This window comes from Cannabis sativa, unplaced genomic scaffold (genome assembly GCF_029168945.1).
Source record: "Cannabis sativa cultivar Pink pepper isolate KNU-18-1 unplaced genomic scaffold, ASM2916894v1 Contig3, whole genome shotgun sequence".
NCBI lineage: Eukaryota > Viridiplantae > Streptophyta > Magnoliopsida > Rosales > Cannabaceae > Cannabis > Cannabis sativa.
Window position 1 is genome coordinate 6,374,289 of NW_026870039.1, and position 21,002 is coordinate 6,395,290.

Here is a 21,002-nt window from a genome sequence, read left to right on the forward strand (position 1 = left end):
TGTTAATTCTGCCGTGTGGCAGTAAAATTGAAAACAATTACCCCAAATGCAGTATTTTTGTAAAATACCCTAAATATATTGGGCAGTTTGAATATTTTTCTAACCCGCCCAAATAACTCGAACAAACCAAATAAACCGATTTACATATTTTTTACTAAAATTATCTATAATATAATATATAAATTACGTTTAATTGTTAAACTATTTTACATTTAAAGTTTGTATTTTATAGTATTTAGTTTGAAATTTAGAATGGAAAATTTGATATATTATGCTAAAAAGTTAGAAGTGGTGTTTAATTAAATCAAAAATTTACACATAGTAAATATATGCCAATTTTTCAATATTCTTCCAAAATTACCCATATCCTTTCACTTTCCCCTCATTCTCTCTAACAGCCCCCTCTCTCTCTCCTCCTTCACTTTCCATTCGAACCCCCATCCGAGAAGCTCTCCCCCTCCGTTTGAACCAGCAAGGTTGAACCAGACGACCCAATCAACCCAGCCCCTCCATTCAAACCAGACGACCCTCTCGACCCCGCGCTCCGACGACCCTCTCGACCCAAAGCTCAAACGACCCTCTCGACCCAGTCGACCCCATCGACGGATGCCCTCTCGACCCAATCGACCTGAGCGACCAACGAGACCCACTCGAACCCCAACAACCCCAATCGCACCAATCCCAAGTTTGTTTTTTTTTGGAATTTTTCTTTGAATTTCTCCTTTAAAATGCATACATTTGTTGTTGAATCTGTTATTGAATTGAAAGTTGCGATTTTGTATGTTATTTGGGATAAATTGTGCAATAAAACTCTGGGAAGAATATGGGTTTCAAGCCATAGATGTTTTCTGGTTTTGTATGTATTGTGCGATATTGTGCGATTTTATGTGCGATATAATACGAGTCTGTATAGGGTTTGTGTGTTTTAGATTTTTGAGCGATATTTGTACGATTTTCGAGCGATATTACGTGAGTAAGTAAAGTTTTTTGGGTTTTGGTTTTTTTATGCGATATTGAGCGATATTTGTGCGATTTTTGAGCGATATTATGTGAGTCAGTTAAGTTTTTTGGGTTTTGGGTTTTTTTATGCGATATTGAGCGATATTGTGTGACCTTTTATGCGATTTTAGTGCTGTAAGTATTGTTAGAATTAGAAATGATATTTTTGGCGACTTCTATGCGAGTACTATGCGATTATTGTACGATGTTTACTAGGCAATTTGCAATTGAAGCCTATAAATTTATTGTTGTGGTTAAGCGATTTTAAGTGATGTTTGTGCGACATATGTTGGATTTTTGCGATTTTAAGTGACGTATGTGCGATTGTTATGCGATTATTGTGCGATATAGTCCAATTAATAAGATTTTTTGTTTGAATTTGCAGATGGCTCCAGAATTCATTCTCCCCTTGGCTGAGCATTTTCCTGGGCGTATCACTTACAGAGGGAATGGGTACTTTGCTTCAATTAAAGCAAAGTTTGAAGCCTTTAACTTGACAGAGAGGGTGAAGGAAACTCCTTTTGTTTTTTGGAATGCAAATGATCTGAAATTCTCCGGGGTGATTGTGCATCAACTGCTGTTGAGGAAAAAGAAAGTGAGTGGGGTGAAAAATGATGAAGTGTGGTTTTACGTGGGTAAAACCAAAGCCAGATTTGAACGGTCTGAGTTCGGTTTGATCACCGGCCTAAAGATGAGCGGTGGCCCCACGACAGAAGAATTGAGTACACTTTGTGAGTCTGATCAGATACTGCGGGACTACCTCAACAATGCCAAAAGGGTCACTTTCAAACCCTTTGGCTAGCATTTGAGGCGTGCGATGTGGCAGACGATGTGTACAAGTTAGGGCTGTTATTACTTAAAGTTTCTCTTTCTCTCTTCATCATCTTCTTCTTCTTTTCTTCTTATTTATTTCATATTATTCTATATTATTTTATAACACGTTATCAGCACGAGTCTCTGCCCAAGCCCTAAGGTAAATATTTTGTTAAAGTTCTTGAATATTGTTTGAAGGTCACGATACACTAAATATATATTTATATATGGGTATGCTATTAATGGGTATTACCCATGTATGAGTATTTTATTCTTGACCATTAGATCAAATATCTAATGGTTGATATTTATAATCATTAATTAAATATTATAAAATTAATATTTCCTATTTTGTTATTCTCTATATTCCTAAAATAGATAAAACTATTAATAGAAATAAAAAATTTATAAATAGAATTGTTATTTAAAAAATAAAACACACTAAAAAAATTAACAAACTATTTTTTTAATAAAAATCATTTTAAAGATTAAAAAGAAAAAAAAGTGCATATTTATCTTTTTATAAAATTTCTTCATATTAGAATTCTAAATTGCATTACTGAAAATAAAAAAAAATAATAATTTTAAGCTTTAAACTGTAATACACATAAAATTTATAAGATTTTTTTTTAAACCTAAAATCTTTAATTTTATAATAATTAACAATTATTTATATGTTTTTATTTTTTTAAAAAAATACTTGAGCTTACCAAATCTATAAGAACAAAACCAATGAAGAAAATTTTAACAAAAAAAAATGAAGGAAGAAAAAAGTGTCATAAACATTATTGAATAATGACAATTGCCAACACAAGAATTTCAGCACAAAAAATTATATTTGACCCCCCTAGACAAGATTATCATCTTCCAATCCTAAAAATATAAATAATGAACAACACCTCATTAGTTATTCTAGGAGAATGATTCATGGTAATATCAAAAAAATCATTGGATGGTAATAATATTTTTCTAACAATGATAGCCTAAGTAAGAACTAAGAAGTATTGTAGCGTTTTATTTTTAAGAATATGAATAATATTAAGACAATTGGATTCCACAATCAAGCTCCTATTCTTCTAATAAAAAAACACATTAATATACATGTAAATGATTTTTAGTTTTACAATAATAAATTATTAATAAACTCATAATTTCATAAAATAATAAAGTAGTAATTTTAATTAATTTTTAAAAATAATTTATAATTTTTTTTTCAAATTATTAGTTGTAATTATTATTTCTAATTTTATAAAAAATAAATATAATTTTTTTTTTTAAAAAAAAAAAATAATTTTTAGAAACTTGCCATAAAAAGATTATTAGATTATTACCTTATTAATTTTTTTTAGTTCCTATCAATGGATATTACCCATTAAAAAATGTTCCATTTATATATATACTCATCTGACTAAAGAAATTTCAAGAACCCTTTTTTCTTTTTCTTTTTCATTTAACATCTATATATTATATGTTAAATATGCATATATTCTTATTATTATATGTTTATGATTCATTTTATATATATATATATATTATATTCATAAATTATTTATAATATTTACAATATATGTGTCTACGATATGATAGAGAAAATCTATGTAAATTATACATATATCCAAAAAAAAAAGTATGTATCCTCGATAAAATATTGCATATATCCTGAAGAATGCGTTCTCTATAAAATCTTGCATATATCCTGAAGTTATGCAAACATAATATTTAATTATTTATCATATAACTGACTGAAATATAATAAAAGAGATGAATACATATTCATATATATGTTCTTGTATCCTTTGAGGACAATGAAAAGTAATCTAATATCGATATAGATTTTGACAAATATTTCCTGAAGTTAATATTTTCTATTTGTCAAAAATATTGTATTTATGTGAATACAACTAAAGAATCATTAAAAATGATCATGTAATTTTATAGTGATTTTGGATACCCAAAAAGGATGTTAAGAAAATTGCATTGAAACATCAAAGTATAAGAATAACAATGAACATGACTAATGTTTATTTAAATACACGAGGCATATATTTATTATTCATCATTCCCTACAAAGAATGATACGAATTGAATTCAATTACTTTTAAAGAGTGTTCGTATTCTACATATTACTCATGTTATTATACATTGTTATTACTTACAATGTTTATATTATAAATTATTACATGTGACATATATTAAAGATCAAATTTTGTATACATCTTGAAGATTGTGCAAAAATTATATTCATATATTCTTTGAAATATTATAAAAGAATTGTTGAATAATTTCTTATATTTTTATGAATGAACAATTAATAAATTTATAATAATGTTCTACTTGTTCAACGTCATTTCCTGAAGTGAATGTAATAATTTCAGGCTAATTAGGATTTTTGCCCCCTGAACTTTGACATGTACCAAATCATATCCCCTGAACTTTTAAGGTCGTTAAAAATACCCCCTGAACTATTGAGATCGTTGGATTTAAGGACTTTTGTCAAATTTCATTCAATTTTACTATTTCAGTGTTGTTTATGTACTAAACCATGCTCCCCAGACTTTGATATCTACCAAATCGTGACCCTCGAACTTTGACATGTACTAAATCATGCCCTCTGAATTTTCATCCATGTTAGACTTTTTTACTAAAATTGGAAAAAAGTCCTTAAATCCTACAATCTCAATAGTTCATGAGGTATTTTTAACGACCTTAAAAGTTCAGGGGGCATGATTTGGTACATGTCAAAGTTCAGGGGGCAAAAATCCTAATTAGCCATAATTTTAAATAATCAATGGCATTGTTTACTACTCAAATATTTCTAGAAGAAATTAGAAATAACCAAAAGATAAAATACCACACACAATCAAAGTGCATGAAATCTATATATCATGTGTGGAATTGAATAATAGTAGTCATGTACTTGTAGTACGGACACACTTATAATCAAAATAAAATTATATTTGATTATTGAATAGAATGTGAATTATACATATATTTTAGTATATCATAAATTTATTGTAGATTCCTTGAAGAGAATGAATAGATATTAATATTGGTGTTGACAGAGGTTTTTGGCAACCAATTAAATAGTATAATGAGAAGAGATGTAGAAAGTTTAATGTACGTGATTTTTACATGGTTGGGGCATTAATGAACCTTAGTCCACAAGTCTTTATTATTTATAAGAGTATTTTTTTACAGAGAATGTTCTTGGTGAATCTCTCTCTTCTTTACTCCCTTAAATTCCTTAATTAATCGATCCACCCCTTTTTTATTCTGTCTATGGGATATTTATAGTGTTTTTTGAGGGAATCCCTATAAAGGCTAGATATTTTCCATGGGGCACTTATCTCACGGCCCAACTGGGTAACAACCCGAGTTTTATATGGCGTAGCATCTGGGAGACTAAAAGTGTGGTGAATAATGGAGTGCATTGGAAAATTGGTGATGGCAAGTCGGTATCTGTGCTAGGGGACCGTTGGCTTCCTGATGAGGTTAATCCTTGTGTAACTTCATCTCATCCTACTCTTAACGACATTATGGTTGAAAATTTGCTTAAAGTTGAGGGTGTTGGCTGGGAATTGGAGATAGTGAATGACCTTTTCAATGATAGAGACAAAGCTTTAATTTGTGGCATTTCGATTCAAGCTAATGCAGGGCCGGACTCCTTCTACTGGTTTCTTGAATGTTCAGGTGACTACACTATGAAGAGTGCTTTCAATCTGTTGCAGAAATTGAATGGCTCTTGGAACCATGTGGAGGCTTCGAATTTTTGGAATAATCTATGGAGATTGAAGATTCCCCCCAAGTGCAAGAACCTGGTTTGGAGAGGAGCTTCCTATTGCCTCCCTACTTTGGTAATGCTTATTACCAAGCGAGTTACTGTTACTAGTCTTTGTCCAATCTGTGATTCACATGATGAAACCATTTTACATGCTCTTGTCACGTGTTCTGTGGCAGCAACTTGTTGGGAAAAGGCTGGGGTAAACACGACTATCACGGCTGGTATGGATTTCTTGGACTGGTGTGCCACCGCTTTCGATTCCGCCTCCAACGATACTCAATGTTTGGTTGCTGTTCTTTGTTGGGCCATTTGGAAGGCTCAGAATGATAAGGTGTGGAATAATAAGCTTCCTAATGTTTCTTCGACTGTTGCTTTTGCTATTACTTACCTTGACTAATGGAAGACCGCTCAAACTCCTTTGGAGTCATCTCAGTTGGCTGCTGGGGATGGAGCCGAGTGGTGGAGGCCCCCTGGTACAAATGGTGTTAAGGTTAATGTCGATGTTGCAGTCTTTGAAGGGTCACAAGGCTATGGTTTCGGTGCGATTGCTAGGAATGACTTCGGCTACCTTATTGAAGGTGTTACACTTTCCTATTTAGGGGTGGTTAGACCGGAGCTAGCGGAGGCGATTGGGGTTCTTGAGGCCTTAAGTTGGATCAAGGCCAAGGGTTGGCTGTGACACTTAAATCTAACTGCTTGTTGGTCGTAGAAACAATCCGAAGCCCTTTGAGAATGATTTCTAGCTTTGGTTCAGTTGTTCAGGATTGCAAGGCCTTACTTTTGGAATTAGGTAATATCTTAATTTATTTTGTAAAACGTTGAGCAAACTCAGTAGCTCATTTATTTGCAAGAGCTTCTAGTTTATATTCTGATCGTATTTTCAGTTTGAGGGATGTCGCAACTAAGTTGCTATCTTGTTTGGTAGCAAAGATTGAAGTTTAATAAAGTTTTTGATTATTTTCTTTAAAAAAAAGTATTTTATTTTAATTTAATAAAAATTATTCAAAACTCCCAATCTATATATATAAATAAAGGAAAGCATAAGAGGATTGATGTGGCATCTTTTCCTTCCATTTCTCTATTTTTTCTATTTTGTTATGTTTTCTAATTTTTTTCTATTGAATAATAAGAAAAAAATAATGTAACCTCCCCATTCTTAATTTTTTATAAATAATCTATTAGTATTCTTTTAAACTATTAGTATTCTCATCTATATATATATAGATAGATATTTTATTACACCAAAAAAATATGATATATGTATAGTAATTTTGTAAATATATATTTACATATATATATAAAGGAAGATTTTAGGGAATTTATGTGGCATGCCTAAGATTGTTATTATCTTCAATACTTATTTTTCCATTTTTCTAATATTTTAATAATTTTGTATTTTTCTATATGTAGATAAAAAGTCATATGTATCATACCAACACAATATATTCATTAATCAATATCAATATATATATGGAAGAGGTTTCAATGGTTACATTTTTATTGTAACCATCATGGTTACATTTTTTTAAGCCATTGGATTACTATTAAATGGTTGTGATTAATTTGGAAATTAAATAAAAATAAATAATAAATAACTTGTAACCTGAAAGTAACCTAATCATTTATTTCCTTATAAAACTTTAATTAAGATTAATTATATTTTAAAATTAAATTAATTATAATTATTAATTAATTTTTTGCAATTTATTACTATACACGGATCTTTTAGCAATTTATTTTTTTATACTTAAATTATTAAAATTTTTATAGCAAAACTTTTTATAATTTAAAATTATATACATATAATTTCATAATTTAAATTTTATTATACTTGTAATCTTAATTTTAAATTATTACACTTAATTATTTAATTTTTTTATTTAAATATTTAAAAAGTAAAAAAATGAAATAAGTTGAAGGATTTTTTAGAAAAAAAAATAGTTGCACTTGTTATCGATTGATTAGCTTGAGGCCTCATACTTAGTTCATATAATTGTAACAAAATAATTAATTATTTGAAAATTTATTATAAGAAGAGAATTTTAATTTGTGTTAAAAGAAGTTTAATTTTTGTAAAAAAAATAAATTTTATTGTAAATATTATAATTAAATGGCTTAATTATTAAAATAATTTAAGTAAGGATTTAAATATAAATATTAATTGCTAAAAGAGGTCTTGTTAAATATTTAATTAATTATTTTAAGAAAATTGTTAATTATAATTAAATAATTTTAAAAAAGGAATGTCTATTTAATTAATTATTTTAAGAAAATAGTTAATTATAATTAATTAAATTTAAAAAAGGAAAGTCTACCTATTAGTAACCTGCTATTACAGGTTAAAGAAAAATGTAACCATATGGTTACAATAAAAATGTAACCATTGAATAGTCACCCATATATATATATATATCAATCAATTTATATACATATGTCAACTTAACAATCTAGGATTCTAATTTTTCTTTTTTTCTAATTTTTTTGACTTTATTTTATTATACTCTATTAAAAATTCTATATTTACATTATAAAACTGAAAATCTTTTTTAATTTATTTACATAATATGCATTAGTAACTTACATTTAAGCTTTCTTATGCATGCACGCATTAGTAACTTACATTACACTAGATATAAATTAAAAAAACGTTTTCACAACGTAAACTATTTCATTAAAAGACTTCAATTTTTTTATTTGATTTTATTTTTTTACTCTAAAAATTCTATTTACATTGTAAAGACTAAAAGTCACTCTCTATTTTACTTACATAATTCATGCATTACTAACTTACATTACACTATGGATTTCATTAAATATAAATTAAAAAACTTTTTTCACAACTTTCCTTTCTATTTCATTAAAAGAATTCAATTTTTTATTTACAATAAAGAAAATATATGTATACATTTCAAATTTGTAATTATTTTATATTCATAATAAAATATAATTAATGATAATTAACATTTTATAAATTCATGCGTTACCAACCTTTCTATCTATCCATAACCCCCTTGAGTATTTCATATTTAGTTACAACTATATAAATACATGTATTTTTCTCTTTTGTGAATCATGCTTTGATTATTACTTGTGCTCTACTATAATATTTTCTTATTACGTAAATTCGTATAGTTTTTTTTTCTTTGTTGTGCTGTTTTTAGAGTGTGTATATATAAATATATGCATCTAAATACATGAATACATACTGATCACTCATAATTACATACACTATAAGCAATCTTTAACTTTTATAGATCGTCTACGAATGATTCTTTATATTTGAAGTCCTTTCTTTTTCCTCACCAATACCATTATGATCACCCTACTTTCATGTAAGTTATTATATCTTACTTTTGTTAAAATTTTAATGAAACATATATATGTTGTTTCCATTCTCACCAGTGAGCACAATTATTTGAGTTTTTTATTGGCTCAATAGATTGATATATAGTATGTCTTTGTGTGTGTTAGAGCATGGTAGCATGTAGTATATTATTTTTATGGTATAATATGGTATCTCTCAATATATATTGATCAGTAAACTAAGAACTTTCATGATTTAATTAATTCTATATTTGTGATTTTTTTAAGAGTGAAATAGTCTTTTCTTTTTTATTTTATTATTTTTCGAATAATAAATATATCATAATAAAATAGAACGATATTATAATATGTTATATTTTAAAACAAAAATTATCATATTCAATTATATTTATTAATCTTTCTCAAATTAAACTTTTTATTTTTTATCTCCCTAGATGCTAAGATTTTAAATAATATTCTCACAAAAAATAAATAAATAATTTAAAATACATTTATTTCATTTCTCTTTGTCAATTGTATATATGAAATAATAGTTAGTAGTTTAGACTTTTTATTTTTATTTTTAATTGTATTAAATATAATTTTTTTAAATTTTATTCATTTTTCCTTTTTTTTTTTGTTAGTTGATATTCACCTTAACTCATAGTGTCTTTTTATTGACATATATGCATTAATAATAATAATAATAATAATAATAATAATAATAATAATAATAATAATAATAATATCAATATATATAAGGAAAAGAATAAGAGAGATTATGTGGCAACTTATTGGAGTATTTTTGCCTATTCTTTGTTTTCTCTATTTTTCTAATTTACTTAATATTTTCATTAATTTTTATCACTATTAATTAGTTACGTTTAACTATCATAAAAAAAATTAAAAGTCATGTCATTAGATATTATTTGAGGCTCTTCATTATCATTCTATATCTAAGACTACTCACATTCTTAACATATACCAATAAATATATATAAATATACCCTATTCATATTATTTGTATTCCTATATAGTTGTAGATTTAATTTAGAGTTTATTTGAGACTTTTAAATTTACTTTAACTATTTAACTTCTTCCTATACATATTAATTTTTTCCTATATATACATATGTCCATCTAGCTAATTTCTCACAAAAAAAAAATGTAGAGATAGGAATCAATTTTTTTTTTTTTTTTTGTAGTTAGCATGTCTTTGATGGAGCCCCTCTTGACTAATTGGAGAGATGAGCTAGCGGCTATGAAGATAATAGTAGTAAAGTTGAAATTAAAATGAGTTTATGTTATTATATATGTTTTTGTATAAATGGACGAGTTTTGTTCATTAATTTTGGATATTTGATCTATGTACAAATTTTTTATGTTGCAATTACATAATATATATAGGGTTTATTAAATATTTTTTCATGTTATCCTCTTCTTCTACTAGAGAAGTTCCCTATATTTTTCATATTGAAATAATATAATTTAGTTTAAATTAAATAATTACACTAATATGTGTTTGTTTTGCATATACATAATAAGTAAAAATACCATACAAATCATTATTCTTTACCTCTTCTTTTAAGCATATCTTATTATCTCTATTGATATTATTTATAAGTTTATTTTAGTTTATTATTTTTTTATTTTATACGTATTTTACATGATTAGAGGTGATTCACTAAAAAATACAACTTTCAATAATTTAAACTTAATTAGAGTGCTCTAATTATCTCTCTTATTCCTTCTATTATATATTGATATTGACTGATGATAAATTATATGATGATAATAATATTATGATTATTAGTTTTTCATTAATCATCCACTTAATAATTATCACATATTTATAGTCATTTTTTTATTTAAAAAGATTAAGAGTGCCTTTTCATTTTTAGTAATTTAAATCATATAATTTATATCTATTTATATTATATTTATATAGCTGTAAAAAAAGAGGTGACATTCTCAACATCTTATTTTAATTACTATATCTAATTTTCTATTTTTTAATTAATTTATAGTTTTTTTTTCTATTTTTTCATATTATTTTAATTTAATATAATCAATCAACCAATTAAATTATAAATATAATACTAAGAATACAAACGTTTGTGTTTTATAAAATTTTCAACAATAATTTTATTCATTAAATTATAAAACATTCTCAAAACTAATTATAAAACCAAAGGTCCATCTCAAGATTACTTGTTTCTCTATTTGCAAATGTTGAGAACTTTAAAGAAAATAAAAAACTAATATTTAATAACGTACTAATATTATACATATTGAATCAAATAGTTAATTGTATTATATAATTCGTATTTATATATATATATATATATAATTTTATACTAACCATCAAATTTAATTCATGTCCATAGGTAAGATGTATTGATGGTGTCATTTTTTTTTAAATAATTGGTAGTATCATTTAAGTTGTGTATATATCACTATTATATTATTATTACACCATATAATAATTTTGGATGTATATATATATGTGTGTTCTTTTTAAGGATTAATTAATTAAATTTTTTTTCAACTTATTATTTCTCATTGTGAGAATTTGTGTCAATTATCGTTTCTACATTAATCATAAAAATAATTAATAGTTATGATAATCATAATAATTTTATACTGTTGCTATAAATTATATTAATAATAGGACCGAACCCGCGCGAAGCGCGGCTTAGTCCCCTAGTTAATTATAAAACAAAAACATCGTATCATAGAGCTAGAAGTGCTAGGCACCTTCAATGTTTTTTTTAATAGTAATTTATGATCACATGCGTGATGAGTCATGCATAATTAAGAACAAATTACAAGCATGTAGGAATCATCACAGATTTGCAATGAAGTTTCTACGTTCGGGAACTCTTTTCAAAAAGCTAAGCACACGTGGCTTCACAAAAAAACATTATCTTAATTCTTTTATTTCATTATATATTTCTTTAATTATGAACGTAAAAAATAAAGATTAACTAAATCTTTTCTCTCAAGCAAACAATTAAGATTCCCATTAGTTTATCGGAACAATAAAGATACCTCAAACAAAGAGGTGCAACCAATTTTGTAAAATTAGTGATTTAACCATTTAATTTATTTATGTATTAAAAAAAAACAAACCATTTAATTTATTTATGGTTTGGTCATGACGTCAGTAAATGAACAACTATCAAATTAAGTAAAATATATATAACAATTTGCAATATTTAACTTTAACAAATCAAACACCAACCAAATTAACTAGAATAAATCACACAAATTGCAATACATATTTAAGTTTAACAAATTAAACACCAACAAAAATAAGATTAACAAATTAAACCACACAAATTGCAATATATGCTTTAACAAACAACCAAAGTGGTATATATGTATACACATAAAGATCACTTATTGCCCATAAAATTAGACACAAGAGATTTGGCCTTTGGAGCCTTCCAAGGGCCATTTTACCAAAGAACATCTACAACTCTTCAAAACTGCCATCTTTATCTTTTAATATATATCATACAATTATTTTAGGAAATACAATAAGCAAGGGTCGTTTTCAAAATTATTGTGAATAGATCGTATTATGGACAATTTATTCATTTTTTATTTATATATGTACTAACGTAGTCCGTTATTAATTTTATATAAAGGAAAAAAGAAAAAGTTCAAGTTCTGGATAAGCCCTTGCGACGCGGAGCACAGTCGTCGGAAAAGGGAAGAAGGGAAATAAATAAAAAATAATATATTATCTCATAAAGCGCACTAAATAAATATATATAAAGGGGGAGAGAAGAAGAGGAAGGAGAAGAAAGAAAAGAAAAACAAAGTATAAAGAAGAAATGGTGATTCAAAGACTGGAAATGTGTATAGAAATGGTGAAAATGGCAATAGATTTCGTGATTGTGGTGGCTGAGGCGGTGGAGATTGTGATTCATCAAAACTCGTCTCCGTCTTCTTCCTCCTCAAGAAATTCGGCTTTACAGAGTACTGCCCATGTTCCCTTCGTTGGATTTTTGCCCTGAAATTAGCTTTTGCCATTTTTTTTTTATATTTCTTCAATTAATTGAGATTTTGTTCTCATTAATTTACTTTTTGTACTTTAAGAATTTTGTTTCAAGTGGATGTACTCTGCTACTCCTGTACAGTTTCCTCATTTTTATAAAACTTCTCTTTGTTGAATTATTTTCGCCAGAAATATTTGATATTGATGTAATTTCGTGTATGTATACAACTAATGAGAGCTTCAAAATATTTCTAAATTTTGTTCTTGACAATATATATATATTTTAGTTAGATTTATCTATAATTTCCAAGAACGGATCTAAGTTATATATCTATATATGTGTGTATATATAATTTCTGGGTTTCATTAGGGTGTAGGAGATGATATTATAGGAAGTCATTAACCTTCATTCGTCTGCTCACTCCAATCAAATATTAAACGAAAAAAGAAGCACTTTGGTGACTTTTTTTTTTCTTCAAACAATGATCAATATTATTGAAAAACCAATGTTTTAAAAAGACTAAACAGAAGTTACAAAGGAAGGAAAATTTTTTACCCAAACAATTTGTTCATCCATTCGAAGAGCATGCACAGCTAATCCATGTGCATCCGTATTGACCGTTCGTCGTACATAGATTAGAAACACCCTTGAAAATCTACAAAACAAACTTGCAACATCCTCTAACAAAGAACTAAGGAGGCGTTTGGTTGGAAGGAATAAAAATATAGGAATAGGAATGAGAATAGAAATAGGAATAGGAATGGAATAAAATTTAAAATACATAAAAAAAATTAATAAAAAAATCATTAATTTTTTTTTGTTACATTAGAATGGTCATTCCTTTTTTTATAAATGGAATAGCCATTGCACCAAAATAGTGGAAAGATCATTCCATTGGAATGTCATTCCAATACTTTAAAATGCAACCAAACAAATAAATGGAATGAAAATTGTTTCCTTTCCATTCCATTCCATTTCATTACCTCCAACCAAACGCTACCTAAAGTCATTAAGATAAACATGAGTACTATTAAAAGCAGAAATAATTGCTAAACAATCCAATTCAACAATGTTAATTTCAAATCCTAAGGAAATAATCCAATCCACAACGACCACAATTGCCATACATTCTGTTTGTATAATGGAAAAATTTCCCGCAAAAGAAAAACAAGAAAATTTGGTATTAATAAAAGACATGATAAAAAAAAAATAATTTTTAATCTTTATAGTCCAAAAGAAATCACAGATGTTATAATTGTTATATATATTTTAAAAAGATGTAACAATATAAGTAGAAAATTTAAATTGGAATCGAAGGGACTATTCCCTTCGATTAGAATAACATCATTATATATTGAGCACTACTTCAAAACAAAAGGTTTGATCAAGAAAAGTGATGTGTAGAGAGAGAGAAGAGAGAGAGAGAGAGAGTGGGTATGCTTTATCATCTTGTTTCTTGAATACACCTCCGTCAGCGGTGCTCTTCATCGCTCCAAAAATTGTGTCAACACCAAAGGGGTTTTGATTATCTGTGATCTTACACCTGTTATCTGTTAGGGTGTAGCCTGTGGATCATTTGTTTAGGGCTCAGAGAGAGAGATCGTGAGAGGAGCGTTTAGGGCAGGGATTTTTTATTTTTTATTTATTGTTTTGGTTGTGCGACTAGTTTGGGTCCAGGGTGAGTTTTGCGTTAGATTTTTGTGAGAGCTTTTCTTCTTTGTGCTTTGGTTTCCAGTTGTGGTAGTGGTATGAAGACCTGGTTTTAGGAAGGTTGTGGGCGATGTGTTTTTCCTTTCTCTTCTTTGTATCAAGCTTTGGAACTTTTCGTAGATGGGATAAAAGTGGGTTCTCTATTTGGAGTGTTTGTGTAGAAGCTTTCAAGGGAAAAAAACTTTCTTTTTTATGTTTTGGTTTTTGGGTGACAAGGTTTTCAAAGTGCAGCATTTTTCGAATTGGGATTACTTGGAAGCAGTGGTTGTTTTGATGCAGAATTTGCTTTTCTTTCCTTAAAGAGCCTTGCTGCCTCATCATTGGCTACTTCTTTTGTCATCTCTGTTCTCAATCCTAGGTGGGAGGTTCACTTTCTTCCTCGGGGAAGGACTGGCAGCTCTAGTGTGGCTTTGATTGATGGTCTAGAGGTCATGGATGAGGTCTCTTCCTCGGTGCCGACATCGGGGGTTGATGTCTTGCCTCCTTGCGTCACTCCGGTTGCCCGTTCTCGTGCATTGTTACCTGGACGTAGACTGTCGTTGATGAGACGGGGCACGGTTTCTGACCGTTGGGTGTGGCGTCCTAAGGTGGCAGAGTCGGCGGGGAAATTTTTTGCCAAATCTAGTGTGGACTCTCTTTCAACTCCCCTGGAGTTGGGAAAGATACCTGATATTGTTCCTATTATAGAGCCTATTTCAAATTTTCATGGGGAAGGGGATATCATTGGGAGAGATGATGTGAATTATTTGGTTGACTCGGTCAACCCGTGCTCTTCTATTGGGCCTGTGAGCCAGTTGGCTTGTGTTGTGATAGAGCTGGTTAGGAAGGGTACGACTGGGCCCCAGGCTGCCCCTAACTATTTTTTTCTTTATGGGCCGAACTGTAAAATTTGTGCTTTTGGGCCCAATGTTGAGGCCCGTGTCTCCCCTTGTCATGTGATGGGTCATAAGATTTCAAAAGATATTTTTGATGTGGGGCCCAGGCATAATATTAATGGTTCAGATTTATGTGGATCGTGTGACTCTGTGGGACTGAATAAATTGAGGAAGGGGAAAAGTGTGATTATTAAATCAAAGGATAAAAGTAGGGTGTCGTGTGGGCCCTTTGAATGTCACATGAGTTTGAAGATTGGGCCAAGTTCTTTGGGCCTTTTGGACCTTTTGGAGCAATCAAAAAATAGCTCAACTCTTAGACAAGAGATTATTTTTCAACAAGATGAGCCTCTTGATAGTGATGAAGTGGCCAAGCAGGGGAGTTCTAAGACCTCCGCAAATGTATCTCTGCAAGTTAGCATGCCAGTTTCTCTGGGACAGTCCTCTAAACTGACGGCTTGGAAGGCCAAGGCCCGTTTGGTGGATCTCTCAATTCCGCCAACGAATTTGTTTCAAATTGATGATGTGGGCTCGGCGGTCGGTGCAAATGAGGTGATTTTGACCCCTGTGGAGGAGGACGATGTTCCTCCTCCACAGGAGCCATGAGAGGTGTGGCTTGGAACTGTAGAGGGTTAGGGCAGACCTCTACAGTTCTGGAATTAAAAGCCCTGATTCGGTCGTGCGATCCTGATTTCATCTTCATTACTGAATTAAAAGTGGAAGCTACAAGTTTGGTACGTACTCTTAAATATCTCCATTTTTATCATAATATTGTTTTTTCGGCTGTGGGGCTTGCGGGGGGTATTATTTTGGCTTGGAAAGAGGGGTTTATGTTTGAAACTATTATGCTCTCAAAAAATCAGATTTTCGGTCTTGTTTATTCGGACCCTCCTAGGAATCCTTGGTTACTTTCTTGTGTGTACAGGCCCCCTTATTACCATGAAAAGAGGCTCTTTTGGTCTAACTGTTGGGTTTTATGCCCTAAATAAAACTCATTTCATATAATCAGATTTACTTATTAATAAAGATCAGAAATAACATTTTATGTTGCATGGTTCACATGATTTATTTCATGATTATATGTATATAATGTATGAATTCTTTTTAAGTCCAGAACATATGAGTTTGTTAACGATTATAGTGTTGTCAGCACAGTGGAATATAATCTTTATTATATGTTCAAAAGTTTATTCCCTGATTTGTCAGAACACTGGATTTAGACTGACATGGTATAATCAGCGATAGGTATTCTTACACCTTGGAAAAGTGTTATGTCCTTTCCAGGACATTGGCCAAGTTTACCAGTATCGGATGTATGGAGTATACATCGGAAGGGACCGATATTGAACTTTGATTAGATATATTAAAATTTACCGTAATATCTATTCAATTCAATATCACCTGTTGATCCTAGATCAAATGATCTTAATCCTGATATGGTTAGGTTCAATCTCAAGAGTGTTATCCGTGTTCTTTGATTTGTTAGTTAAGCCTACTTTTGACAGTCAGGGTGATACGTACATTTTGGGAACACGGTAATGCAATTGAGTGGGAGCGCTAACATAAATATGGAATCTATAGCTTCTATCTAGCAAATAGAAGTAAAGGATGATTTCCTTCGAGCTTAACCAAACGAAGATAAATGGTGGAGATCTCATTTCACTTAGGTGAAATATCATTTATACAGGGTTAAGTGTTTTAAGGATAAAATACATTGAAGGTGTAGCGGTAACAGTAGTGCCTTTTCAATGTAGATCATCTATATAGAGGATCATTGATCACATTAGGGTTATAACAATGGATAACTAATGACGTGTCTATATCGTGGAACATATAGAGCGTTCTATATGACTGAGAGTGCAATTCCAAGTTCTAAGTGTGGATTCAATGAGGAATTAATAAGTTAGGGAATTTACTTGGTAAATTCGGTTCGACTTATTGGAAGCTCGGTTATATAGATCCATGGTCCCCATACTAGTTAAGACCATACTGCTTGTAAGACTCAGTTAATTGATTTTAATTAATCAATTAAAATTCTAAAAGTTAGACTATGTTTACTTTATGAATTTTCACTAAGCAAGGGTAAAACAGTAAATAGAGAGTTTAAAGGGTATATTTATTAATTGGGAAACTTTGATTAGTTTTTATTAATAAATAAAATAAATGACAATATATTATTTAATAATTAATTATAGTTATTAAATAATTAGATTTGACATTTATGAAGTTGAAAGAGAGAATTGACAATTTTGAGAAAATGGGAAACTAGAAATGATGAAATAGGAAAGTTTGTAAAGTGGAAGGATTTGTTTTCCTCAATGAATGGCCGGCCACTTAATGCTTCTATTTCTCATTTTATTTTTCATTTTTAAATGCCAAATAATTCAACTTTAACCCTATGTGGTATTCTATAAATAGAAGGTAAAGGCTTCAAGTTTGAGACACACACTTTACAGTTTATTCTCTCAAACACTATGAAACCGCCACTCTCTCTCTTTCTTTCTTCTCTGTTTTCCGAATTCCCTTGAGTGAATGAGTAGTGCCCACACACATCAAGTGGTATCTCAATCATAGTATGTAAGACTATGAAATTTCTGCATCAAAGAAGGAGAAAAGAAGATCCAGGTTCAGATCTTGGTGATGCTCTGCTACAGAAAGGAATCAAGGGCTAGAGATCTGAACAGAAGAAGTCATATTATTCCGCTGCACCCACTGTAAGATTTTCTAACTTTATATGTGTTTATTTTCATTGTTTTAGAATTCATATTAGGTTGTTAATCCAACATACATGATAGTAAATAGATCCTGGTTAAATAATTTTCAACACTAACTTGATGGAGCTTGGTCGTAAGTTCGGAGGACCTTGGCTGATCCTTGGGGATGTGAATTTTGTGCTGAGTGACTCGGAGAGAGCAGGATCCCGGGGAAATGACCAGTTTATCCCCTTTATCTCAAACCTCATCAATGATCACGCTCTGGTTGACTTACCAATTAAAGGGGATGGCATGACCTGGGACAACCATAGAGATGGCAACAGGCACATCAAGTCAGCCCTGGATAAAGCTCTTGGCAATGATGATTGGCTAAGACTCTTTCCTAGGGTGGTAGTTCAATCTCTTGCCACCTGCAATTCTGATCATAGGCCTCTCTTTATTAAGTCTGCTTCCCAGGAATCCAGGAGTAGACGTCCTTTTCGTTTCGAGGCTTGGTGGGCCAGGGACCCCCGTAGCTCCTTAATTGTGGAACATGCGTGGGGATCTGTTTTTCATGATTGGGCCTCGGCCAGAGTTTATAAGAGAGTGGATGCATCGCGACTTGCTCTGCTCAATTGGAACCGGGAGCAATACGACAAGTTGGATACGTGCATTTCCAAGCTACAAGACCAGTTACAACTTATCCAAAGTATGCCTGCGGGTACTAGCTCTTGGGCTCAAGAGGTGGAGATAAGGAATAATCTTAATGAGGCCCTAAGACGAAAGTCAATTTACTGGCAGCAAAGATCCCGTGTTTCGTGGATCAAGGATGGTGATAAATCTTCCAAGTTCTTCTTCCTCTCGGCTACAATTCGGAATAGGAGGAACTCAGTGGAGAGCATCCTGAGTACGGATGGGGTTTGGTTAACTGATCGAGATGCAATTGGTAAAGAATTCACTAATTTTCTGGGGAATATTTTTAAAAACCGCCCTAGGGGCCTTTGGAAAGCTTAGACCACTTGATTTCGGACCACCTCTCCCCCTCGGAACAAGCAGGGCTGGAGGTTATCCCTTGTCATGAAGAAATAAGACAAACACTGTTCTCGATGGGTAGTTTGAAGGCTCCGGGGCCGGATGGAATGTTTGTTCTCTTCTTCAAACATTATTGGAACTCGGTAGGGAAGGATTTCTGTGATGCTGTGACAGACTTCTTCCTCACTGGAAATTTACATAGGGGCTTCAACGCTACTAATGTGACACTCATTCCTAAAGTCCCTAACCTAAAGAAAGTGTCTCAGTTTAGACCGATTGCTCTGTGCAATGTCATCTATAAGGTGATCTCCATAGTTATTGCTAACAGAGTTAGAGCGATCCTCCCAAGACTGATTTGTCCTACCCAAGCTGCTTTTGTCCCGGGCAAGAGCATTCAGGATAATAATGTCTTAATGTAAGAGATTATCCATTCGTTCAAGAAAAAGAAAGGGAAGGAGGGTTTTTTTGCTATCAAAATTGACTTAGTTAAAGCGTATGATAAGTTAAGCTGGTCTTTTATTGATCATGTCCTGTGCAGCTTCAGGGCTCCTGAGAAGTTTCGCCATTGGGTCCGACAATGCCTCACAACGACATCTTTCAACCTCCTGCTCAATGGTAGGAAGATTAGTGGGTTTATCCCTGAATGTGGCATTCGGCAAGGGGATCCCCTCTCCCCTTACATTTTTATCTAGGCGGCAGAAATTCTTTCACGTATCCTTGAGAATGGCCTAAACTGTGGAAATATAAAAGGTATCAAGTTGAGCAGAGATGGCCCATCTCTATCCCACCTTTTCTTTGCCGATGATCTAATTCTGGTGGGCAGGGCAAATTTGATTGAAGCCAAGGGGATGTGGCAGTGCTTAGAGAAATTCTGTGATTGGTCGGGCCAAAGTATTAACAAGCTCAAAACATCCATTTTCTTCTCTGGTAATACAAGTATCGGGATGAAGAGGAGTATTAAACAGGCTCTGGGGCTCAATTGTGGGATGGGAAACATAAATTATCTGGGACTCCCCTTGTTTAGATCCCGTCAGAAGGATGCCGATTTCAACTTCATCCTGGATAATTTGGTTAAGAAGTTGCATGGGTGGAAATTAAAATCACTTTCTAAGGCAGGTCGTGCCACGTTGATCAAATCTGTTGGCCTTGCATTGCCTGTTTATACCATGCAAACGACGAAACTCTCAAAAAAACTGGCTTCAAGAATTGACGGGATGGTAAGAGACTTTTGGTGGGGTTGTGAACAAGGTAACAGAGGGATCTGTCTTAGGGCTTGGGACCACCTGTGTCTACCCAAGTCTCAGGGCGGTCTTGGATTTCGAAAATCTTTGGAAATGAACCAAGCCCTTTTAGCCAAGTGGGGTTGGGATCTTCTCAATGAGAACCAGTCATTATGCTGTAAGGTGCTTAAAGCGAAATACCTGCGGGGTAGACAATTCTTTGATTGTGATGTTAAGAGTTCTGACTCCTGGTTTTGGAGGAATGTGGTGCGTGCAAAAGAGATTCTAAAGGAAGGGGCTTGCAAACTGATAGCTAATGGGAGCGATACAAGCATTTGGAATGACCCATGGGTTATACATGGCAGGGATTTTTACCCTAAGCCCAAGCACAACTACCAGGGAACACCTGAATTTGTGTCGGATCTGCTTTTACCTGACGGGAATTGGGACATTCAGAAGCTCAATGATCTCTTTCACAGGGAAACAGTTAATAGTATCTTGAGGGGCGGTAAACCGAGTGGTTAGGGTAGGGATAGATGGATATGGACTAAGAACTCTAATGGTCGATTCTC

At 31.4% G+C, this 21,002-nt stretch overlaps 2 protein-coding genes across 2 annotated transcripts; both read left to right on the forward strand.

Moving 5' to 3' along the window:
• Positions 1 to 617: 617 nt before the first annotated feature.
• LOC133033157 (uncharacterized) lies at positions 618 to 1,949 on the forward strand. Its single transcript, XM_061107774.1, has 2 exons — positions 618 to 685; positions 1,385 to 1,949. Exon 2 carries the CDS (start codon positions 1,385 to 1,387, stop codon positions 1,799 to 1,801), a length of 417 nt encoding a protein of 138 aa, XP_060963757.1. The 5' UTR covers positions 618 to 685; the 3' UTR covers positions 1,802 to 1,949.
• A 16,370-nt stretch (positions 1,950 to 18,319) lies between these two features.
• Positions 18,320 to 20,955, forward strand: LOC133033144 (uncharacterized). The gene is made up of 4 exons (XM_061107756.1): positions 18,320 to 19,124; positions 19,358 to 19,625; positions 19,749 to 19,865; positions 20,034 to 20,955. Exons 1-4 carry the CDS (start codon positions 18,320 to 18,322, stop codon positions 20,953 to 20,955), a joined length of 2,112 nt encoding a protein of 703 aa, XP_060963739.1.
• Positions 20,956 to 21,002: the final 47 nt, after the last annotated feature.

What these genes read in the sequence shown, in the direction of transcription:
- LOC133033157 (XM_061107774.1), top strand. Translation starts at nt 1,385, where the DNA reads ATGGCTCCAGAATTCATTCTCCCCTTGGCTGAGCATTTTCCTGGGCGT.
- LOC133033144 (XM_061107756.1), top strand. Translation starts at nt 18,320, where the DNA reads ATGGAGCTTGGTCGTAAGTTCGGAGGACCTTGGCTGATCCTTGGGGAT. An exon ending in CAGGATAATAATGTCTTAAT is followed by an intron (nt 19,626 to 19,748) that starts GTAAGAGATTAT and finishes TGTCCTGTGCAG; the next exon opens with CTTCAGGGCTCCTGAGAAGT. An exon ending in ATCCCTGAATGTGGCATTCG is followed by an intron (nt 19,866 to 20,033) that starts GCAAGGGGATCC and finishes TCTGGTGGGCAG; the next exon opens with GGCAAATTTGATTGAAGCCA.